This window comes from Scaptodrosophila lebanonensis, unplaced genomic scaffold, assembly GCF_003285725.1.
Source record: "Scaptodrosophila lebanonensis strain 11010-0011.00,11010-0021.00 unplaced genomic scaffold, SlebRS2 tig00000072-arrow-pilon, whole genome shotgun sequence".
Classification (NCBI taxonomy): domain Eukaryota; kingdom Metazoa; phylum Arthropoda; class Insecta; order Diptera; family Drosophilidae; genus Scaptodrosophila; species Scaptodrosophila lebanonensis.
In genome coordinates, this window is record NW_022060558.1 from 2,033,167 (window position 1) to 2,059,495 (window position 26,329).

A 26,329-nucleotide genomic window follows, 5' to 3' on the forward strand; every position below is an offset into this window, starting at 1 on the left:
GTTACGTTATCTCTTATTTGAATTCCAATTTTCTAATTTTAAGAGAAATACAACAAATAAATTATAGCTACTTGAAAATGAATTACTACGTCATTTTGAAGAAAAGCTATTTTTAAATTCGCATTTTTCTTTTTTAATACAATCCCCAGAGTTCGAATATGATCTTATGATTTTCGCGAATTCAAGTGATGTTCTCTAGAGCATGATGCCCAATTCAACTCAATATTATTGAAGATTTACTTATGGTGCAATACTAGTAGAGTTGATTTGGATGATCAGGCTTTACTTAACTCTGGAAAATAAATTTCGAAAAATAATAGCTGAATAATAATATTCTAGAGAGGACGAAGATACGGTAGTGTTTTATTTTTTAATGCTTTAATTCGTTTATTAGGAAAAACAAAAATTAAAGGTATGTACATAGCAAAATTAAAGATAAATTAAGAAGCAAATATAGTTTGTAATCAAAAACTTGCGCGATTTCTAATTGTATTCATTTAAGTGAATTCGTCAATTGGCATAGCTTGAAGCTGATTTTTGGAATAATGCCAGTAATTGGTAGTTCTAAGACGTCTATAAGAGAATACATCCTTTATAATAAAGACTTGTCCTTTTAGCCTTTACACCAAAATTAAATCGCCTGTTAATATTGAATGAGCTGCTTTACCTGTTTTATTTCTAATTCAGTGCCTCAAAATCTAATCTCTCACTTAGCTTTGGCAATAGTTGGACAAAAACACTTGTTAATTTATCAAAACTGCTTCGCACGACTTAATTGCTGTTCTTGTTGCTGTTGCGTTATTTTTCCCGTTAATGTTGTTGTTAATGATGGCGATGTCATTTGTTTAACCACGCTGTTTGCCTGCTTATCAAGTGACAATCACAACAACAGATTAATTTGCAAAAGCGATTGCATGGCCGTAGATTGAGGAGAGGGCGGGGGCCGGCTTACGTACGATGGTGGCAAAAACAAGAGCTCCGCTGCATTGTAATTAATAACTGTTTACATTGGGGCGCTAAGAGCTTAGCACAAAGTTGACAAGACTAAGCTGACAAGGCAGCTACAACTAAAACAACAGCAAGAGACGCATCGCTAGCTGGATACCCACTCCACAATTAAATTGCTGTCTATCCAGATGATTGTCTTAAATCCTACTTCTAGCATTGTCACTCCCTTCTGCTCCGAATGCTCTTTGGCCTTGATGGTTGTTTGCATTATAAATCAATGAGCTTTGTGAAATTCGCTATTGGAAATCGAAGTTTTCTTCATTTGTTCCATTTGTCTGTTGATTAACAGCAATTGCAGTTGCCTTGCTCGGACTCATGGCTCAATCAAAGGCTCAGTTCAAATTAAGCAATTTATCAATTGTTGTGGTACGAATACAGATCCACAAGCACAAACACACACACACGCACACTCACACATCAAAAACTGTTGTGGTCTGCAAGTCTAAGAGCAACAGCAAGGCTTAAAGTGCAAGCTGAAGTGGTAGAAAAAATCTTCTACCCGCTTTGGCTGCACATGACAACCGGAAATGGAAAACCGGCTAACAGTTACGTGCTGGTGCCCATGGAACTGGTGCCGAACAGCATTCGAAAACTTTTTATTGCACTCCCTTACTTCAAAGAGTCCATCAGTTTCTATGACAGTTATGCATGAAGCCTTCAAACACCGTAATTATCAAATCAGACTGACTTCTTTAAACTCTTACGTGCTATTCAGATGAATAATACCATATACTGGAGAAACATTTTCAAGCCACTCTAATCGGAGTTAAAATTAAGCAATAGGCAACCGTTCTGGCGCCCAAATCAATTAAATGTGTTTTACATTTTGAGTTACATGAATGTGAACATTAATTAAATAGGATGTTAGCTATCGCAAAATATATATTTGATCTTGCGCTTGAAATTAATTTCTAATTGTCACTGGCACTTATATATCCGTGGGATTAATTTTAACAATTTTTTATATTCCAATTGATGGCGGCTTTTAATAATTGCTGCACATTTTGTAAAATGTGCCCTTTTTTCTTTTTCCTATTTCCTTATAATTTGACGAAATCTCCTTCATAAATACTAAATAATAAATAACGTATAAATAATATAAGTTAGGCTTATGGCTTAGATGAAAATAATATAACTAGCAGCACATATGTTATTCATATTCAACTGAAATCTAAGAAGTATACTTCATACGACATCTGACAGTATTTCTAAAGCATTTCTTGTTGTAGTAGACTTTGTCTTAACAAAGTTTTTCGCCTCTTTTCTCAAGGCAAAATCAAATTACCTTTGAATTGCATTTAATTTGTTTTGGTTTTTCAAAAACTATATTATTATATATGTATAAAGTTATATAAAGTTAAGGTAGAGCATCTAATCTTCATCGTTTTCACAACATCACTTTTATTTTTTGCGCTTTTGTCTGTTCGTCTGTGCTCTTTGTGCTGTTATAAATCAGGCGCTAAGAACCAGGACAACTAAAGGGCAAGTCAAGCGAGGGCATGTGGAAACAACAGTTGCAGCCATTTGGTTGGACAACCAGCATTCGGCATAAGGTTCTTATAGCAAAATCGCTCTGCCAAGGCGTATAGCTCCCGTTTGTGTTTGTCAGTGTGCGAGTGCACAGAAAAATCACACATACGCGCTGTGTGCCTTGGTTTGAAATATTCGCAGAATGTCTTTTATTGCGCTAGTCTAGTACAAACTTTGTGAATGTTGTGTGTTTGTTCCTTCTACCATTCACGTGTCGTCCAGCTAAACCTGCAGAGACTCTGCCACCTCTACAATCCCACCACAGCCCGCCCACCTTATTGGCATATAGTACAATGGCACAGACCAAAATGCTGTAAATTCTCAGAGCAGAAATCACTGCTGGGTTTTCCTCTTCCCGGCTAGTGCTCGTATGTATGTATTACTTTCTTTTTGCCAGCTTCCTAAGCCAGAAGTGAAAATTGCAATTCGGTCGGCAACACGAGACCAGCTGGATGCGTTTGCACAACATTTGCCATAGAATTTTTAATTTAGGATTTTCCATTTGCTGACTCCTACCTCATGTCTTATTACTTGAATGTACGATGTACCTGACAGCCATGCGAGCTTTCTCTCCTGGTCAACGATATGACACATGCGGTTGAATTCTTAACTGAAATATGTAATCAAAGTGCTGGCTAAGAAGCATGAACAAGTGCTCCGATTTCAGGTTTTAATTGCCACTAACAATATGCCAAACAATGAAGAGTGGAAATTTATGCAAAATATGGTTAGGAAGTAGAATGTAGAATGGTAATTAGGACACTATGAAAAGAATTTTCGAATTTTGCAGATAATGGAAAATTCAATTGCTCACTTGAAATGTACGGGACAGATGCAACTGATTGCTCATGAAAAGACAAATTGCTGTAAAATGGGCAATCAATAAAGGACTGTGTAACAACGACGACTTTTATTGGATGTAAGTTTGAACGTTCAGTAATGAAAGCATTATTAGCCAATTCTTCCTTTAAAAACCACACAATCCGGTTGAATGATTCAAAAATAAACAAGATAGAACGCTACAGTCGAGCAAGCCCGACAGTAAAATAGCCTGTACTCTCCACAAAAAAGAAAAATTAAAAAAAAAAAAATTTAAAAAAAAATTAAATTATTAAACAAAATTAATGAATTAATTAATTAAATTAAATTAGAATATATGTTTATGTTTAGTTTTAACAGCATACATTTACATCACGTACCTATGCGTGTTTATATGCGTGTATGTATGCAGCACAAAGTTGAACCAAAGCAGCAACAACAACAACAGCTGCGGGCAGCGCTGCCGACAGAGCTGCAGGCAGCGCATGAGCAGCGATTTTACTTATGGCTATAACTTTCTTCAGAATTGACCTATCATGATGAAATTTGGCACACGAACACATTAGTACTAACTGGATGTACTTACCAAAATTGATTTCAAAATTCCGAGAATTACGGAAGTTATAAGAAAAAACACGAATTGCGGGGGAGTGGGGGGGTGCATCGAAAATAAACTCAAACTCGTACTTTCTCGGTCTTAGGAGAATATGGAAACCAAGTTTGGTTATTCTAGCTCTTATACTTTCTGAGATCCTTGCGTTCATACGGACAGACGGACAGACAGACGGACAGACGGACAGACGGACGGACGGACAAGGCTATATCGACTCGGCTTCTCATCCTGATCAAGAATATATATACTTTGTGGGGTCTGCCACGCCTCCTTCTGTGTGTTACATACATGCGCACAAAACTAGTATAGCCTTTCACCCTTTGGGTACAGGCTATAAATATTCGTAACTTTCTCTCACACATAGTTACTCTATTTGTGGAAACGTGAAACACACTCATTAGTATTTTTTTTAATGGAAAAACAAAATATCCTTTGAAAATCGACTTAGTAAGCTTATTTGGCAAAATTAAAATAATTTCAGTTCATTATTTTCCTGAACTGCAAGAAAAAAAACACATTTTAAGAGCTCCCTGAGGTTTTAAATCGAAATGTCTGGGATTCTCAAACAAAGAAAACGCAGCCATGAAGGGAATATGGGACATGCCACTCCGTCGAAGCATCGTAAAACTTTGCATAATGGGGCAGATATGAGCAACTGCAGCATTGCAACTTTAGGCAATAGGATTCATAACTATATTGCGCCACCAATCCCAGGTACACAAGAAGAAATTAGTGTCGATTCTGAGGCATATTCCATACCCTGTGGGTATGAGTATAATCCAGATTTAAATGCAGATCAAAATCCATATTATTACGAGAAAAACAAGCTGCTGTTTTTCTTGCACGTTGGGCGCATGGAGCGCAGTGCCCGTTAGTGGAAGGAAAATGTAAATAAAAAAACAATGCTCTTGAACGCTTATTACAACAGACGCTGTAAGATGTTTTTAATAAAAATTGACGAATTAAATGTATCTGGTTTAAATTGATAAGAAGTTCAAAGCAATAATTTTAGCTATTAACGCAGAAAAACATTAACTTACTTGTACAAGTATTTCATAATAATTTCCAAGCAGCACAATGAACGAACTACGCATTTAAATACTTTGATGTGCTTTACTTTAAGTTTATTGTAAGTCCATGTGGTTTGGTCTATTCAAGCACAATTGAATTAGAAAAACAGTTAACTTACTCCGGGAAAAAATAAACCCTGATGAGCAATTATCTTCTGTCAACATAGGACGATAGTTTTGACGCTCTTATAATTAGCCTGACCGGAGCAGTTTCGTTTGCTTAAAACTTGCACATCTTCCAACAAAATTGATTTACTGCTTACCTAAGAACTATGTCCCAACCCTTAATGAGGACAGCCAACAACATTTGCCGGACAATTTTTGTGCAAACTTTATTTACTGCACACAGGAAATTCGATTTAAATTGTAAACAAGCTGACGCTACCGGACACACGACACACAGCCAGAGTCTTAGCCGTATGGGAAGGTGACAGATGCAGAGCCAGAGTCCAAAGCCAGCACTGCACCCCTATTCCCCTATCCCTATACCGTCGCTGCATAAAATGCAAATCCCGTTCGGTGCAGCAGCTGCAAATTTATACGCTAGGGCAGAATCGCTTAAAGCTTTGGCTTAAGCAATTTAAATGCTGTATATCCTGCTTCCTGTTTTGGGTAATGCAACCGGCAGTTGTAGCTGTAAGTGTGAATAAGCAAGTGGCAGCCACAGCCACAGCCGCAACAGCAGCGACAACAACAACAACAGCAACAGCAAAGGCAATAGCAACTACACCAATTACAAGTACAAAACCCAGTTAGGTGCGAACTGCCAGCGACTTGACTACGTAGACAGATCGACGGACAGACACACCCACAGACAGACCGACAGACAGACCGACAGACATACAGACAGGGAGGGCGGGCAGGAGGCAGCAGGCTGGCAAGGAAGCATCGTCCTATTGCAACGGACGCGACGCATAAAGAATAAAGGATGCGCGCAACGCTTACTCGCGTCTTTTTGCCGTTTCTGCCATTTTATCTCTTCCCTTATGCGCCGTCTTTGTGCACTCGCTTGTCTTCGCTTTGTCGTTTTATTGCCGGTTTTCCGCGACGCCTTCGCTTAATGATCTTCCCAGACGGTAGCTGGGGGGACAGTCCCCCCCGCGCACAGTTGGCTCCGCTGAGCGGGTGATTAATAGAATAGGTCGAGGGGGACATGCATCATGGGCGTGCGTAATCGTTGGTATATACTGGTATGTTGCTGTGTGTGTGTGTGTCCTGGTGCGGGTTGTGGTAAACCGCCGGCAAAATCTATTAACAATGCGTTCCCAGACATTTTGAGCGCCTGTCTAGCTGCCTAATAAAAGAAGGAGAGAAGGGCGGTGGGTCCTATGGCTGTCTGGTGTAACGACGCTGGCGGCGAATATCGTAAATTAAATTGCATTCCCTTAGTCAAGCAGTTCATTGGCTATTTATGTTTACGCACTGCTTGTTTAGTTACGGTTTGAATTGGCGATTCGTCTTAGCGCCAACTGCCTATGATCGCATTTTTATTATTCTTGCCTTAGCAGACGAAACAAACAAATTTTCCATAATTGTTTTTATATATGTACAAAAAAAAATTATTTTCTGCAGCCGCACGGCTATCGGCCACCTATGGGTTATTTTCAGTATTGCTCAGTGGCAATATTTGCTAGTTGTCAGTGGCCCTTTCTTCAACCTTGACCTGTCAAAGGGAGATTGTCAGAAGAGGGGGTGAAGCAATTTCCGCAAAGAAAAGTTTTCTTGCGTAGCCTCGGCATCCGGATACTTTCTTTTCGCTTGAAGATCGCATGGGAGCAGGTTGTGCCCAATATACTCTGGCTGGCAAATATATGGTCATACATATAGTATAACCTATAGTCCGTTTCAAATTCGGCTGGGCCAAAGCGTTAAGCCTGCTGCAACAAATTTGGAGAATTTGCAGTAATTTTTCACTTCAATTGTGTTAGCAAAAGGAATTCTGCCTGGTGCCACTTCCGGATATCGGGTAAATTTTACTTTTTCCGTTTATTCGCATATAAAATGCAAAAGCTAATGCTATTTCTTCATTGTACATTGTTTTCGTGCAGAATTGGCACTTAATAAAAAGTCCAATCCCCATAAAGGGCATTAACCTTTGCTTATCGCTTTGATGGGCACTTGCTAGAGCGACGACTAGGAAAAGGGAAGTGCACGGGAGAAGGAGGCGTGCTAGAAACGAGATCGGCGCTTCGCTCAGGCCACTGGAACGGCGAAAAGAATCACCGCCTCAGTTGCGTGGATCATATCCGATATAACGGTCGTCGGCTTAAGCTAGGGCACCTGTTTTTTTTTGTTGCGTTTCCGTGCACCGAAAAGGTGGCGAAGCCCCAGGTGGCTTTAGTGAAGAGTGCCTGCGTAAAAAAAAAAATTATAAAAACTATATATATGTAAAACTATACACAAATGTGGGCCCTGCAAAAACAACAAAAAAAGTGCAACCGAGAGAACTAGGCATTTATTTTTTTTCTATTCTTTCGTCTTATATTCTTTTTTTTGGGTCGTATACGGCCTTATACTTAAATTGATCTATATCCGATGTGAGCAAAGCAGCACGGCCGGGTGTGTAGAGAGGGAAAAAAAAGAAATAAGTGAAAACCAAAGAGAAAAAAAAGAAAAGAGAAGGCAACAAAAAAAAAGGCAAAACAACAAATAAAAACCCCTTTGACTATACGTTTCGAAATAAAATTTTAATAAGCATGGCGACAAGTGAAGGTATGAAAAGTGCATGTTTTTAAAACCAAAATTTCAACATAAAATTTTACAAACAAATTAAAAATCATAATTAATGTGCATGTAAGCAGCAACGAGCCTATGCAGAGCGCCTCAACGGAAAGATCTTTCGACGTTGGACGACAACTGTAAGTAGAACCGTTTGAATTTTATTTACTTTCATGCAGAAGAGCACGCGTACAAAAACAAAAAAAATAAATAAAACACCTGTTCATATGCGTCATATGTCTGCCTGCTGGCCATGTAAAGTCTAATTTCCGCATTATTATTATTTTTTTAAATCACCGTAATAACGTTATACTCGTTTGCGGTCATTACTTACTTAAATTTATGGCCAATCTTTACAAATAAAAAAAAAAAAAGCGATGCAAGAATTCATAACACTTTAAATATCAACACTTTCTCTTACATCATATTTTTTTTTATTATATTACGATCCATTTCAATTATTAACCATCTCTTACAGCCAAGCCGTTGCTTTACTCACCTTGCTCAATTTATATTTACACTAGTATTTTAAGGCAGTCATATGTTTACCTATTCTGCTACTGGCTACGAATCCAGTGATAATTAGCTTTAGATTTCTATTATCGGTTAATGTACGGTCACTTTTTTTTTTGGAATTCCTTGAAAATTATGATTTTAGTTTTTAATAAAAAGTTTATAATGTTCGCTTAAATTCCGCCTAACATTGATTTCCGCTAGCCACAGCATGTAGAGGTTCAAAGGGGTCATTTGCATAATTGTTTTTGGATATAAATGACCAAGGATGGGTGGGCCAATACTTCCTCAACACCAGCAGAGGAATACCAGATGTGTGTTCACTTGTGTTACGTGGTCTGCCAACCAGCGATCCTTTTGTTAGTCATATTCATGTATATCTTTACCGGTTTTTTTTTTTTTGGCTTCCCCACAGCACGCTTTAACTTTAAATAATAAGCTTAATGAAAGGCCGTATGATTGGAGAGACATCGAACACCACCCACTAGCCGACGAGCCCGAGCCGGAACATATAGCGTGCGCTCTCCAACATACACACACCATCTCGCCTACTCTACTGGGATATGTCCTATACCCGTTACAGTTATAATTTCATTTATTATTTTGGCGCCCAACGTGTGGAGCCCAACTTTTAGTTGTCAATTTTATTTCGTATTTTTGGCTTTCAAATGTTAGGCTTCACAAGAACATAAATATGACTGATACACTTTTTATTCTTTTCTGCAGTAAAATCTTTAGTCTTTTCCAACAATAGCTTCTCGTACGTTAGTCGCAATTAAATTTCTTTTTCCCTTTTGTAGTTTAGCTACATTTTTGTTTATCGTTATCGCTATGTTTTCTTTTAATTGCAACTATCGTAAGGAAAAATAAATCTCTTTTAACGTCATTTAGGTATATTTAGCAGTTAGACGCATTGGACTGCAGGGGATTGGTTCTCTACAGAGGGTACGCCTGACCACGGCTACTGTTTAAATTGCAATGACACTGTATATCTATAACCATTTCTTCTGTCCTTTCTTGTGTACCGCTTTGGTGACTGTCAGACGCATAGGAATACTGGTGAATAGTTTCTTTGAAATGTCAGCAGGCCACGGCTGATAGGAATTAAAGCGATACCAATTCCTTTTTCTATTTTTATTATATGAGTTTCTGCAATTAGACGCATAGGAATTCAGTACGATCGGCTTTAAGAGCTGACTACTGACCACGGATAATGTAGGCATTCAAATAGTAAAAAAGTTCAATATCATTGGTTTCTAAAGACTTTTTGTTTGCGTTATGGGGTGCTTAGGAATACAGGCTGGGTTAATTTTCTGTAATTGCCGCCTGGCCACGGCTCATAATGAAGACAAGGTCACGTAGGTTTGGCATCAGAATAACACCGTCATACCGGCCAAGCGTTGGCTTGCGTTGAGTTTGGCGTTGTTGTTCTTACGACAAACACCAGTGTTCTTTCCTCTTACCCCGCTTTGGGAAGCAGACACTTACGTACACAGGCTGATAAACACTGATAAGAATCTCTACATATGCTGTTGGTTAAGCGTGAAATCATAGACTTTTGGTTTTTGATCGTTACCGTTTCGCTATATTTATTGTTTAGGTTTAATTTTTAGTTTTTCGCTTTTGGGTTTGTTGTACCTATATCTTAAGCTGCAGCAATAGTTTTATTGACGTGCAGACAACAACAACATTTCTTTTTTGGTTTTGTTGACATTTTAGTTTCTCTGTTTTGTTTTGGGATTTTGTTTTGCATTTATTCTTGCAAGTGTTTTGCTTGCATATGCATTGAAGTATTAATAGTAGCTTCGAGATGCCACTAAATCGGTCTACAGAAACCAGTGCCGAATCGGCAACTGACCTTTGCTTTTTATGCAAGGGCAACTTACAGGATTTGGAAACATATAGGGTGACTTGTGGACACATATTCCATAAGGCATGCATTACAACGCATGTCCATGCCTCAAATTTATGTCCCGTTTGCAGAGAGGTTTGCATAAGTAAGCCTTTGGCCAAGCCAACAACTTCGGCTTACAACACAAGGGCACAATCTCGACAACAAGGTTCGGCTAGCACGTCCAGTGAGGCAAGGCGAACTAGTGTTAGTCCAAGCCCACCTAATACCGTCAACCTCAGTACTGTTGGTAATTCAAGCCTTTCTCCTGAGGTCGGAGCAGCGATTGCAGAAGCTGTTAAAGCAATGCAGACTGGATTAATGCTGGAGTTAACTGGTCAGATAGGGAGATTACTACAAGAAAATCTTGCAGCTCAATTGTCAGCTGCACCAGCGGCAGCCACACAAGCGGCCCCTGCAGCAACGGCAGAATCAAGAAACATATCGTTAGAAATACCAGATCAGACCGCTTCTTTGCAACAACTATTGGGCATTGGCTCTAACAATGCCATTAACATACCATCAACGGCACCTCCTAATGCATCGCCTCGTTCGATCAATTCTAGCTTGTTGAGTAGACCCGATAAAGTTGGCCAAATCATTACTAGCTGGAAACTTAGATTGTCTGGTGAACGCAGTAGTTTGTCTATTGATAATTTCTTATACCGGGTTGAGGCTTTGACTCATCAAACTTTGGAAGGAAATTTCGATTTATTATGCGGAAATGCTAGTACGCTGTTTGAGGGAAAAGCTAGCGATTTCTTCTGGCGTTTTCACAAGTCCAGTGGACATATACGTTGGCCAGAGTTATGCGCGGCCTTACGCAAACAATTTAGGGACACTCGCACCGACGTGGATATCCGCGAATTAATACGCGATAGGAAGCAGCGCGAGAAAGAAAGCTTTGATGCATTTTATGATGCGATTGTGCTGCTGACTGACCGTTTGCAAACTCCACTGTCGGAGCAAACGTTAGTTGAGGTTTTGAGGCGCAACTTGAAACCAGAAATTCAGCATGAAATTTTGAATCTGCAGATCAACTCTGTTGAGCAGTTGCGGGAAATTTGTCGCAGGCGCGAATGCTTTTTGGAAAGCATTAATCGCACGCAGACTTATCGTAAAGCACTTCCGTTCAGAACTAACGTAGCTGAAGTAGTCAATGGAGGTAATTGGGAAGAGGCTTCTGAGTTTGGTGAAGACGAAGTTCCTTTAGATATAGAAGCGTTAGCATTAGTCTGTTGGAACTGTAGGAAGGAGGGTCACCGCTATCAGGACTGTATTGCCAAAAGAAAAGTGTTTTGTTATGGTTGTGGAGTGGCAAATACCTACAAGCCATCATGTCAGCGATGCTCAAAAAACGCGAAAGCGAGCACCCAAGGCAGTCGACCGCCTCAGATCGCTCACCATTCTCGGTCGACAAACACGGAGTTGTAGACCAGTATCATAATAAAATAAACTCAACTATTGTTGAAAATATACCGGACGTACCACATTTTGAGACTATGCCTGACATTACGTCATGCTGGCCTCACCGAATTCAGATTTTAAAAGAATCCGCCAACTTTCCAACGTATCTTCATCCTGGTAAACGTTCGCGCAACACAGCTAGACTTAAATCTTTTTGGCATGCAGCGAAAGTTATCTCGGCTATTGGCAAAAATGCTAAGGACCAACGTCCGTATGCAGATATTAAAATATTAGGTCGAGTTGTTTCAGGCTTATTAGATACAGGAGCATCAATGAGCTGTATTAGTGGACAATTGGCCCAGGAAGTTATACGTAGCAAGATAGGACTCAAAAAGATTCTTGGCAACGCTTGCACTGCGGACGGCAGTAGTCAAACAATTTTGGGACGAGTGACATTACCAATTGAATACAATGATAAGAAAAAGAACATTGTATTCCATATAATACCTTCTCTTAGTCAAGACTTATACTTGGGCATAGACTTTTGGAACAGTTTTGGGTTACTTCCATCTAATTTGCAATTGGCAGAAGTAGATAGGGGTACACACAATTTGACTTTGGCTCAGCAATCGGAATTGCAGAATGTTATAGCGCAGTTTCCATCGTTTGCCGTAGCTGGTTTAGGTAAAACACATTTAGTATCTCACTCTATAGATGTGGGCAACGCCAAGGCAATAAAGCAAAGACATTTTCCAGTATCGCCAGCGGTTGAAAAACTTTTATATGCTGAGGTCGATCGATTGTTGAAGCTAAATGTCATTGAGGAGTCAGACAGTGCCTGGTCCTCGCCTGTGGTGTTGGTCCAAAAGCCTGGCAAAGTGCGGCTCTGCTTAGACAGTAGAAAGGTGAATGCAGTTACGCAAAAGGATGCATATCCTTTACCACAAATTGATGGCATACTAAGCAGGCTACCAAAGGCAATGTTCATAACGAGTTTGGATTTAAAAGATGCTTTTTGGCAAATCCCACTCGATACCGCATCTCGCGACAAAACCGCTTTTACCATACCAGGTAGACCTTTATATCATTTTAAGGTCATGCCATTCGGGCTCTGCAATGCTCCTCAAACCATGTCCCGCTTGATGGACAAGGTAATACCAGCGGCTCTGAGGAATGAGGTGTTTATATATCTGGATGATTTATTAGTGGTTTCAGATAGTTTTCAGGCGCATATGCATGTTTTGCGCAAAGTAGCTTCTTGCATACAGGCAGCCGGCTTGACAATAAATTGCGAAAAAAGCAATTTCTGTATGCGTAGCGTAAAATACTTAGGCCACATAATCGGAGAGGGAGTAATACGCACAGACCCTAGCAAAGTGTCAGCGATTGTAGATTTTCCTTTACCTCAGAATTTAAGGGCGTTAAGGCGTTTCCTTGGTATGGCCGGATGGTATAGAAAGTTTATAAACAACTTTGCTGGAGTCACTGCTCCACTAACAGATTTGCTGAAGCAAAAGCGTAAATTTACTATGTCTGTCGAAGGAGAAAAAGCGTTTGAAACTTTAAAATCAATGCTTAGTTCTGCTCCACTTTTGATCAGTCCCGATTTTTCCAAACCTTTTTACATACATTGCGATGCAAGCAAGACAGGAGTAGGTGGGGTTCTTGTACAAAAGTCAGAAGCAGGAGACGAAATGCCGATTGCATTCGTATCTAAGAAATTAAACAAGGCCCAAAGAAATTATTCTGTCACCGAGCAGGAATGTTTGGCAGCCATCGTATGTATCAAACGATTTCGTCCGTATGTGGAAGGGCATGAATTTACAGTCATTACCGATCATGCCTCTTTAAAATGGCTTATGTCGCAAACCGATTTACATTCCCGTTTAGCGCGTTGGTCGTTAAAACTGCAGGGTTTTCGATTTAATATTGAGCATCGAAAAGGCAAATTAAATATTGTGCCAGATGCGCTGTCACGCGTAAACGAGGACGAATTAGCAGCAATTGACTATAATAAGGGCCTAATTGTAAATTTGGACTCAGAACATTTTAAGTCAGCTGATTATCTGGATATGGTCGAGTCAGTTAAAGCCAACAATGACCAGTTTCCGGACTTGAAGGTGGTTGACAATATGCTGTATAGGCGCACCGTGCATACAACGGGTGATCAGCTACACGACAATTATGCTTGGAAATTGTGGATACCTAAGAACTTGGTCGAGGAAGTACTCCGCAATGCCCATGACAATCCGTTAGCATCACATGGCGGGATCCATAAAACGTTGGAACGAGTCCGGCGTTACTATTTTTGGCCTGGTCTTGTTGATGATGTCAAGACGTACGTAAATGCTTGCGAAACTTGCAAGATGACAAAAGCACCGAATTTTCCGATGCGACCACCTTTGGGCAAACCTGCGGAGTCTGAGAGATTTTTCCAACGTTTATACGTTGACTTTTTAGGTCCATATCCTCGGTCACGCAGCGGAAATATTGCCATCTTCATTGTTTTAGATCATTACTCTAAATTTGTTTTTCTGAAGGCAGTAAGGAAATTGAATGCAGAAACGGTTGTTAAGTACATGCAGCAAGAATTGTTTCATACATTTGGGGTGCCCGAAACTATAGTATCGGATAATGGTTCCCAGTTTAAATCTGAAGCATTTCAAAAATTCTTGCGGGAAAACAAAATTTTCCATTCACTTACAGCGGTGCATTCGCCTCAGGCAAATGCTTCTGAGCGCGTGAATCGCTCAGTTATAGCAGCCATCCGTTCGTATATTCGTCCAGATCAAAAAGACTGGGATGAAAGTTTGAGCAGTATCTGCTGCGCTTTACGGTCTGCTGTCCACTCTGGCCTCGGCACAACACCTTATTACATGGTCTTTGGTCAGCATATGATTACTTCAGGTTCAACGTACAAGTTGCTTAAAACGTTGCGTCTTATTGAGGATAGAGCGGTTGTTTTCTCAAGAGAGGATTCGCTCGATATTGTGCGCAGTAAGGCGCTTGAGACAATGAAGAAACAGCAGCAGAAGAACGAAAAAATCTATAATTTGCGGTCGCGTGAGGTTTCTTATTCAGTTGGACAAGAAATCTTCCTTAGAAATTTTAAACAGAGTAATTTTCCAGCCGGATACAATGCAAAGTTAGGACCAGCTTTTGTGAAAGCGAGAGTTCGACGTAAACTTGGAAATTCTTATTACGAGGTCGAAAATTTGCAAGGGAAAATACTGGGTCGTTATCATGCGAAAGACTTGCGTCAGTAAGAATTTGTTTTCTTGCAGCGTCTGGTGTTTTCAATCTTGCGTTTGCTTTGAAACCCAAGATTGAATTTAGCAGGGGGGAATTTGTAACGACGCTGGCGGCGAATATCGTAAATTAAATTGCATTCCCTTAGTCAAGCAGTTCATTGGCTATTTATGTTTACGCACTGCTTGTTTAGTTACGGTTTGAATTGGCGATTCGTCTTAGCGCCAACTGCCTATGATCGCATTTTTATTATTCTTGCCTTAGCAGACGAAACAAACAAATTTTCCATAATTGTTTTTATATATGTACAAAAAAAAATTATTTTCTGCAGCCGCACGGCTATCGGCCACCTATGGGTTATTTTCAGTATTGCTCAGTGGCAATATTTGCTAGTTGTCAGTGGCCCTTTCTTCAACCTTGACCTGTCAAAGGGAGATTGTCAGAAGAGGGGGTGAAGCAATTTCCGCAAAGAAAAGTTTTCTTGCGTAGCCTCGGCATCCGGATACTTTCTTTTCGCTTGAAGATCGCATGGGAGCAGGTTGTGCCCAATATACTCTGGCTGGCAAATATATGGTCATACATATAGTATAACCTATAGTCCGTTTCAAATTCGGCTGGGCCAAAGCGTTAAGCCTGCTGCAACAAATTTGGAGAATTTGCAGTAATTTTTCACTTCAATTGTGTTAGCAAAAGGAATTCTGCCTGGTGCCACTTCCGGATATCGGGTAAATTTTACTTTTTCCGTTTATTCGCATATAAAATGCAAAAGCTAATGCTATTTCTTCATTGTACATTGTTTTCGTGCAGAATTGGCACTTAATAAAAAGTCCAATCCCCATAAAGGGCATTAACCTTTGCTTATCGCTTTGATGGGCACTTGCTAGAGCGACGACTAGGAAAAGGGAAGTGCACGGGAGAAGGAGGCGTGCTAGAAACGAGATCGGCGCTTCGCTCAGGCCACTGGAACGGCGAAAAGAATCACCGCCTCAGTTGCGTGGATCATATCCGATATGACGGTCGTCGGCTTAAGCTAGGGCACCTGTTTTTTTTTGTTGCGTTTCCGTGCACCGAAAAGGTGGCGAAGCCCCAGGTGGCTTTAGTGAAGAGTGCCTGCGTAAAAAAAAAAATTATAAAAACTATATATATGTAAAACTATACACAAATGTGGGCCCTGCAAAAACAACAAAAAAAGTGCAACCGAGAGAACTAGGCATTTATTTTTTTTCTATTCTTTCGTCTTATATTCTTTTTTTTGGGTCGTATACGGCCTTATACTTAAATTGATCTATATCCGATGTGAGCAAAGCAGCACGGCCGGGTGTGTAGAGAGGGAAAAAAAAGAAATAAGTGAAAACCAAAGAGAAAAAAAAGAAAAGAGAAGGCAACAAAAAAAAAGGCAAAACAACAAATAAAAACCCCTTTGACTATACGTTTCGAAATAAAATTTTAATAAGCATGGCGACAAGTGAAGGTATGAAAAGTGCATGTTTTTAAAACCAAAATTTCAACATAAAATTTTACAAACAAATTAAAAATCATAATTAATGTGCATGTAAGCAGCAACGAGCCTATGCAGAGCGCCTCAACGGAAAGATCTTTCGACGTTGGACGACAACTGTAAGTAGAACCGTTTGAATTTTATTTACTTTCATGCAGAAGAGCACGCGTACAAAAACAAAAAAAATAAATAAAACACCTGTTCATATGCGTCATATGTCTGCCTGCTGGCCATGTAAAGTCTAATTTCCGCATTATTATTATTTTTTTAAATCACCGTAATAACGTTATACTCGTTTGCGGTCATTACTTACTTAAATTTATGGCCAATCTTTACAAATAAAAAAAAAAAAAGCGATGCAAGAATTTATAACACTTTAAATATCAACACTTTCTCTTACATCATATTTTTTTTTATTATATTACGATCCATTTCAATTATTAACCATCTCTTACAGCCAAGCCGTTGCTTTACTCACCTTGCTCAATTTATATTTACACTAGTATTTTAAGGCAGTCATATGTTTACCTATTCTGCTACTGGCTACGAATCCAGTGATAATTAGCTTTAGATTTCTATTATCGGTTAATGTACGGTCACTTTTTTTTTTGGAATTCCTTGAAAATTATGATTTTAGTTTTTAATAAAAAGTTTATAATGTTCGCTTAAATTCCGCCTAACATTGATTTCCGCTAGCCACAGCATGTAGAGGTTCAAAGGGGTCATTTGCATAATTGTTTTTGGATATAAATGACCAAGGATGGGTGGGCCAATACTTCCTCAACACCAGCAGAGGAATACCAGATGTGTGTTCACTTGTGTTACGTGGTCTGCCAACCAGCGATCCTTTTGTTAGTCATATTCATGTATATCTTTACCGGTTTTTTTTTTTTGGCTTCCCCACAGCACGCTTTAACTTTAAATAATAAGCTTAATGAAAGGCCGTATGATTGGAGAGACATCGAACACCACCCACTAGCCGACGAGCCCGAGCCGGAACATATAGCGTGCGCTCTCCAACATACACACACCATCTCGCCTACTCTACTGGGATATGTCCTATACCCGTTACACTGGTTGGCTTAGCTGCCTGCTGGTCTGTTGGCCTGCTGCTTGCTGTGGAAACGGTGGAAGCGAAACGCATTACTCGCATCATTATCATTTTGTCGTTAATTACATTTTTCAACGCTTAAGTGATTTATTCCGCAATTTTATCGTTTTCTAATTTTTTTCTATTGAGTTTACGTGCCGCGCACGACACAGAATAGCGCGAACACACACAAACATACCTACATACACATTTATACTTAATGAGTTGCTTCTGCTTGTGGATGCGGCATTAGAGGGATATGTGAGATGAAAGGAAGCTGCAATAAAAGTATTGTAATAAGTTGTGCGTGCACCCAGAGGAGAGGTAAATAAAATTGGAAAGCAAGAAGGATGAAGGTTTTTTTGAGAGTAAAAGCATTTGTATGCATATTTATTTGTATGTGTGTGTATCCTCTTCAGCATAAAGTAGAGCGGCATACTTGTATTGGAACTTTACTTATTGATTGAGCTTACAGAAACGAATATTTATTTTATATTTTCTGCTCCATTCCCTCTTTCTGCGATATACTTGAAAGTCTATTGAAAATGCAAATTCCTTTCAATTACATAGAGGTTGTGTATTGACAATTAAATCATCAAGTTTCTTATGATGAATCAACGTAAAGGGCTTATAATACAGAAAATATCTGAATAACTTCAATTATAAGCTAAGAAAAGAAAGCTATTCAATTCGACGATCTAAAAACAATATAAAGACAATCTGTTGCCAATATTATTCAACAAATATTTCCCAAGTATAGGCCTTTTAAAGCTGATTATTTGTTCGACAATTATTGGTAATGGTATACTTATACAAAAGTATTTAGTATACCGGTTTGACTTTTGGTACTGTGTCCATATGACTTGGAATATTCTACAAATTATTTCAATAGGCGGTATATATAAAATCATCGAACCCATTTCTAAGTAGTGTTCGTTAAATTGATCAGTTCACTTATCAAGTGCTCCCAAAATATGAACTCGAACCCGCAGCCTGCTGGTTAGAGTTCGTTGAAGTTCTAACCAATTTCTCTGCTAATCACAAGCCCTAAACTCTGTGCTTGTTAGCTGCTATAAGTTTTAATTGCATCTGAGCACATACATCCCTGTAAGTTGAAGAATCGATGATGTTTTCAAATTCGTACGACTGCAACTTGTTGAAGGAGCTAACTTCAAGTTTAAGCAACAGCTCCTTTTTACTCAAAACTTGCCATCTGTTCAATCATACCCAATCGGGCTCGTAAGTCGACACAAAGAACATCACTAATAGAAGTAAAGTTACCAAAGTACTTGCAGCTGAAGTTGCAGCATCAGTTCGTTAAGTGTTTGTCGCTAAAAATAAGCAATGTCGGTGCAACCAGCTCCATTCCCGATTGCCAATATGACAGCACGCACTCGATTTTCAATTTGTCGCAAGTGCACAAACCCCTCAGCCTTCCTACAATCAACTTACAGTGCTTAGTTCTCAAATTCTTGTTTGATTTACTCAGAAAATCGAATTACGCTCCAACTTTAAATTGCCAAAGCGTACTGCACTGCACTCATATTGATAAGATAAAGTGGTTGGCTCCAACTGGATTACTCAGCTTTACGTTAATCTGATAAGAATTGAGCCAAATTCAAATGGTAGAATAAAATAGTGCTAAAGTTATGTATTGAATAGAAAAAGTATATGTATACTCAAGAAATAATGAAGTATTCGAAAACCTATTTCGCAAATGTAAAAGTACCTAGGAGAGGAACAGGACTTTCAATGGATTCACAAAATACAATGGCACAAAATACATTTTCCCGATATTTGCTAATTTTGTGTTAATTTATTTAAATTTCTAGCAATATACAAAAACGTATTTATTCTGGCTTTTATTATAAACATTTCATACATTTTGTAAAGAGTACATGGAGTTGAAGATGTAGCTAAGAAAGGTTTTATCCCAACACAATTGATTTGGGAAGCAATCTTCGAAAGAAAGCAAAGAGTTAACAACTTAATCACTAAACCACTTACACCCACACATTCTTTGCATGTAGTATATTATTCTAATGAATATAAGAACAGAATTTTGCAATTAGTTATTTCAAAAATGTTCTCAATAAGTCAATTTGCTCAAAAAGAGTTATATAATAATAATTATTGTAGAATTATTGCAATTTAAAAAAAATTATAATCCACCGTTTAAATAAAGAATGCATTTCTAAAAACATTTATCTATTTTCTCCTTCTTTACAGAATCTTAAAAATCAAATTATGACAACAAATGTGTGGGTAGAGCAGGTAAGTGCAGCATATTTGTAGTGTAATTTGCTATCCACAAATACTTGTACGAGTATGTACTATACTTGTATATTGAATTATTTGTCAGCAAGATGTTGACCTCAATCGCGCAGCCTTCCGCTGAACATGATTTTGCCATTTGGCGTTAAAAGGCTACGCTCGCGTGGCTGCCTGCAAATGTCAAATATTTTGAGCCCTCCCGATTCCAAATTCCTGTTACTAATGCAATGGCTCTTGGCTTTGGATAAGTGAATGATGGTCAACATCAGCTGCAGTTGCATGTGCAATGGATTTGCACTAATCGACAAACTTTCCAGCAAGCTCAGACGAAGAGAAGATAAAAATATCAATTTGCATTTTGGTGTCCCGAGGGTCCAGCCCTAAACTTTTTCACTCTGTAAAGCTGCTTTCAAACTCTTCAAATACTTTGGCAGTCAATATAGTATTTGCAGCTTATGCTAAATTCTTAGCAATTTCATTTTGAAGTTCTGTGAACAGTCGACTATTGTCTTAGCCTGACTAGGAATTAAATGTAAATTATTCATATGCTACCATTGAATATAGAAAATTAATGTGTATTTTGCACTATTAAGCATACCAAGCTAATGTTGCTATTGTTGTTGCTGCAAGTTGTGTTTGTGTTTGGTTTGGTTTCGTGGAACGCCCATAAATATGCAACAGTGTGTCAATAAAACGGCAAATGCGTGCACACGCAAAATCACAAGCACACATACAAACACATAAATATGTGCGTAAATTATTATATGTACATGTGTGTGTTTATTGCCATTCAGCTCAGTTTGCATCGTGTGCCTGCATCTGTCAACCGTAATTAAATGTCCAATATGTATATTTAATAAAAATAAAAGCGCGTGCCAAAAAAAATTGCGAATATCGACGAAATATGTTAAATAAATGAGCATCAAATTTATATAAAATTATATAATTAAACGTTGGCTGGTTAATTGCTAACAAAATTTAATACATTTTAAATGCTCTGCCAACACACAGCACAGCTAACAAATGAATAAAATACTCCAAAAGTATTTCAATCAAACAAATTAATAAAAAAGAAAGGAATAATCAAGCAGAACTATTATCTAAAGCCAAATATAACATTTAAAACCACTTTAAGAGAATTTAAACTATTAGACACAATGAATAATTGTAAAATAAAAAAAATGGCTAATTGAGTCAAAGTCGTCGGATTCTAGAATGTCTGCAGAATGTTGCATCACTTGTACGTCGCGAATTGTAACCATGGCTGACATGATAAAAAATGATGTTTGAAAATTAAAGACAAATTAAAAATTAAAGTGCGGAAACTTTGCAAAGAGCGGCCCATGAGCATCTTGTACGGTGTGGCGAATTTTGTTCGTTTGTTCAAACCTTTATTTGCCTCTTCACTGCTCATTTACTTGAGGCTAACTATTCCTGTAGTGTCTAGGTAAAGAAGAATAAGGAATTTAATTAATAGTTTTCACGCTTCATTTTTTTTATATTGTTTAGTTACGATTTCATTGGCCATATCCACAATTATGTGAAGATTTAAAAGCATTGACTGACGAATCAAAGATGGCAACTTTTTAATTATATTTTTTTAACACCATAAATGAACTTGTTGTATAGTTAATAAAAAATTAAAAAGGATAAAGAGTGCACAAACCCAAAAAAAATCAGCTCCACGTATTGATGGAAAGTAATAAACATTACTTAAAAATGCACATGCAAATGTAATGCAAATGTTATGTTACTTATAAAAATAGGAAATCCATTTTTATTTGGCAAAAAGGATATCTTGAACTAATTGCAGTAACATAGTTGTTCATAATTACTTACATAAATTCTATACTTACAAGTATAAATGTTGAGTATGGCATTTAATGCAAATTCATTTATGGAGAATTAAAAATAAAAATATTACTAACTGCACACGCCCGTTTGATTATGAAAATTTAATTGAATGCCAACAGCTTAGCGGCCAATAAATTAATGAATAATTAATGAAATGAAAAGCAAATAAACGTAATTATAATAGCTACAGCAGCATCAACAACAACAAAACCAACATTAAACGAACCTTCGGGCAATGTAATTGTTAATGTTATTACTATCGACCACAAATATTAAATTCATATGCAAATTCCACGAGAATATGTAGTAGAGCTAAATGGTTTTTGCTTATGCCAATTATAATATTCTATAGTTGTCCTGATAATTTTTAAACTTATTGCATAATAGAATATACATAATTGTTAAACTATTTTGGTTAAAAATATTTGCATAAATTTGTGTATTTTGCAGGAATGGAATGACTACAAATTGAAATGGAATCCCGATGATTATGGCGGCGTGGACACGCTGCATGTGCCCTCTGAGCATATATGGCTGCCGGATATTGTGCTATATAACAAGTAAGTACAATAGATGGCCACTTGGAGAGCTTGGGAGGAGCAAAACCATCATTTGCATAATTGCCCAACGGGGCGCAGCCGCAGCGGGGCATAAATCAAAGCCCAGCGCAGTTATGCTGGCAATTTATCAGCTTGTGATTAACGTATTTTTATGCCAATGTAACATAAGCCCGAGCAGTGGCTGTATGGTCATGAGGGGGGTGGTGCTTAGCATAAAATGGCGCTTCGGCTGCCAGCCTACGCCATCGTGACGTCCAACTTTGTCTGCATGTATCAAATTGAACATTTTGTTTGGCTACGCTTGGTGTAATTATTATAATTTGCTTTGTGTGCAGCCAGTCGGTTGGAGTGTGGCCAGTAAAACGCACACTCACACACACACGCGCTTTCTTGCAGGACCATTGCGACTTGGCTTGGCCAACACTTAACTTTACTGCTGTCGATGGCCTGCCTCGAATCTCTGCTTACTCCCCAGCCATTGTCATACTTGTTTTGCGACTCAGTCTCAGTTTACACGCTCTGTATATTGCCATATTGCCCTTTTTTCTTACGATTCAGTCGGGCACTCAATACATACACACATATACGAGTATAGCATACTTTTTGGCGGGTTCTTTTGTAGCGTCATAAAAACTCGTAATTTATTGCTTGGAAAAGCTTTAATTTCATTTGCCAGCAATGGGAACGGCAACGGCATCGCCAACAACAACAAGTCCAACAATAAGGACAAAAGCATGACTCTTGTAACTACAACAACGCCATAGAAAGAAGACAATACTGAATGGGATCGGAAACGGCGTTTGGGCACCGACATTCTCGTCTCCGTTGCCTGCAACTACTTCTTTCAACTGTAAATATATACGTTCACAGTTCCTGCGCCTTATAATGAAGTCATGCCCTTGCACGCGTCATTTTTAAGTTGAAGTGCATGCTTCACTTAATTGCCTTAACTCGACAATTTCAATTGGATTTGGTGCTAACACAAAGTGTTATGAAAGGTCTTGTACAAAGTGGTGCTAGTGAAAAGCGTTTTTGAATATCTGCAGCCTCAATGGGACTTTTTTTAAGCCCGCGAAATTTTTTGAAAAATATTTGTAAGTTAAGCTAATTTAACACTATCTTTCCTTCTTGGAATTTGTTTGATTTTCCAACCAGACGGCTATCGGGAAATAAACTTAAATGGTCTTAACTAAATACTAATCTCTAGTTCCTCCATAATATTTATTTACAATATAAACTTCGCGTTTGCTTAATGATAAATATCACATTAGTTGTATGCATTACAGTTAGTATTAAATTCTTCAATATCAAATAATCTGCTCTAATTAATTTGAACAAACTAGTACACACCGTTAAACAAGTATCCCTCTGATTAAAAAACATCTACCGAATATCATAAGCTTCGAGTTTTCCAATCTGAATCTTGCCTATTGAAATTTGACTACCAACTGTATGTGCATAATTAATTACTAAATCTCACTACAGGATCTCCAGGTGAATACCCTGTTGGTCAAGCATCTAAAATACATGTTATACTCAAGATGAGAGTACGAGTAACGCAACATTTCTATAGGGCGCTATACTTGTATGTGCAGATACTAAGCACTGCTTAGCCCAATTATTACAAAGTTGAAGTAGAAGCTGTAGGTAATGTATTTCGATAAGGACATTGATTCCAGTCTCTTTAGCGATCCCTGATGAGTGTTTTAGATGGTGAGCGTCATGATAGTAATTTAACTAAATTAACGATTCAAGAGTGCAATTTGAGGCTGGTACAACTCTAAGGTGTTCAAAAAGCAAGCTGAGTAGAGCCAATAGCTGCTATGCAGTTACATGTTTGTTGCTTATCATTTAATGGTCACCTTAAAGTTGACGATAGGTTTACTTTTCAATTCTGATAACAAATGGAAAATGTGCAGAAAACTTAATTTCAAAAAACATTAACTTGCGAAGCATGTACCGGAAAAAGAAGAACGCAGAAGCACAACAATAAAACAAACATGTAATATATGAGAAGCACCAATGAAATTTATGCAAATGTAAATAAAAATTGTAAGTGCATAAAGCTCGAAGTTGTAACGGGTATAGGACATATCCCAGTAGAGTAGGCGAGATGGTGTGTGTATGTTGGAGAGCGCACGCTATATGTTCCGGCTCGGGCTCGTCGGCTAGTGGGTGGTGTTCGAGGTCTCTCCAATCATACGGCCTTTCATTAAGCTTATTATTTAAAGTTAAAGCGTGCTGTGGGGAAGCCAAAAAAAAACCGGTAAAGATATACATGAATATGACTAACAAAAGGATCGCGGGTTGGCAGACCACGTAACACAAGTGAACACACCTCTGGTATTCCCCTGATGGTGTTGAGGAAGTATTGGCCCACCCATCCTTGGTCATTTATATCCAAAAACAATTATGCAAATGACCCCTTTGAACCTCTACATGCTGTGGCTAGCGGAAATCAATGTTAGGCGGAATTTAAGCGAACATTATAAACTTTTTATTAAAAACTAAAATCATAATTTTCAAGGAATTCCAAAAAAAAGTGACCGTACATTAACCGATAATAGAAATCTAAAGCTAATTATCACTGGATTCGTAGCCAGTAGCAGAATAGGTAAACATATGACTGCCTTAAAATACTAGTGTAAATATAAATTGAGCAAGGTGAGTAAAGCAACGGCTTGGCTGTAAGAGATGGTTAATAATTGAAATGGATCGTAATATAATAGGAAAAAAATTTGATGTAAGAGAAAGTGTTGATATTTAAAGTGTTATAAATTCTTGCATCGCTTTTTTTTTTTTTTGTAAAGATTGGCCATAAATTTAAGTAAGTAATGACCGCAATCAAGTATAACGTTATTACGGTGATTTAAAAAAAAATAATAATAATGCGGAAATTAGACTTTACATGGCCAGCAGGCAGACATATGACGCATATGAACAGGTGTTTTATTTATTTTTTTTTTTTGTTTTTGTACGCGTGCTCTTCTGCATGAAAGTAAATAAAATTCAAACGGTTCTACTTACAGTTGTCGTCCAACGTCGAAAGATCTTTCCGTTGAGGCGCTCTGCATAGGCTCGTTGCTGCTTACATGCACATTAATTATGATTTTTAATTTGTTTGTAAAATTTTATGTTGAAATTTTGGTTTTAAAAACATGCACTTTTCATACCTTCACTTGTCGCCATGCTTAATAAAATTTTATTTCGAAACGTATAGTCAAAGGGGTTTTTATTTGTTGTTTTGCCTTTTTTTTTTGTTGCCTTCTCTTTTCTTTTTTTTCTCTTTGGTTTTCACTTATTTCTTTTTTTTCCCTCTCTACACACCCGGCCGTGCTGCTTTGCTCACATCGGATATAGATCAATTTAAGTATAAGGCCGTATACGACCCAAAAAAAAAGAATATAAGACGAAAGAATAGAAAAAAAATAAATGCCTAGTTCTCTCGGTTGCACTTTTTTTGTTGTTTTTGCAGGGCCCACATTTGTGTATAGTTTTACATATATATAGTTTTTATAATTTTTTTTTTTTTTTTTTTACGCAGGCCCTCTTCACTAAAGCCACCTGGGGCTTCGCCACCTTTTCGGTGCACGGAAACGCAACAAAAAAAACAGGTGCCCTAGCTTAAGCCGACGACCGTCATATCGGATATGATCCACGCAACTGAGGCGGTGATTCTTTTCGCCGTTCCAGTGGCCTGAGCGAAGCGCCGATCTCGTTTCTAGCACGCCTCCTTCTCCCGTGCACTTCCCTTTTCCTAGTCGTCGCTCTAGCAAGTGCCCATCAAAGCGATAAGCAAAGGTTAATGCCCTTTATGGGGATTGGACTTTTTATTAAGTGCCAATTCTGCACGAAAACAATGTACAATGAAGAAATAGCATTAGCTTTTGCATTTTATATGCGAATAAACGGAAAAAGTAAAATTTACCCGATATCCGGAAGTGGCACCAGGCAGAATTCCTTTTGCTAACACAATTGAAGTGAAAGATTACTGCAAATTCTCCAAATTTGTTGCAGCAGGCTTAACGCTTTGGCCCAGCCGAATTTGAAACGGACTATAGGTTATACTATATGTATGACCATATATTTGCCAGCCAGAGTATATTGGGCACAACCTGCTCCCATGCGATCTTCAAGCGAAAAGAAAGTATCCGGATGCCGAGGCTACGCAAGAAAACTTTTCTTTGCGGAAATTGCTTCACCCCCTCTTCTGACAATCTCCCTTTGACAGGTCA

General features: G+C 38.3%; 1 protein-coding gene across 1 annotated transcript in view; it reads left to right on the forward strand.

Moving 5' to 3' along the window:
* The window catches only part of LOC115625086 (acetylcholine receptor subunit alpha-like 1), a 56,846-nt gene that overhangs the window by 1,792 nt on the left and 28,725 nt on the right, over positions 1–26,329 (forward strand). Inside the window, exons 2-3 of the mRNA XM_030519982.1 lie at positions 19,636–19,680; positions 21,985–22,094. Of these exons, the coding sequence (XP_030375842.1) occupies positions 19,636–19,680; positions 21,985–22,094 (155 nt within the window). The remainder of the gene's footprint in view (positions 1–19,635; positions 19,681–21,984; positions 22,095–26,329) is intronic.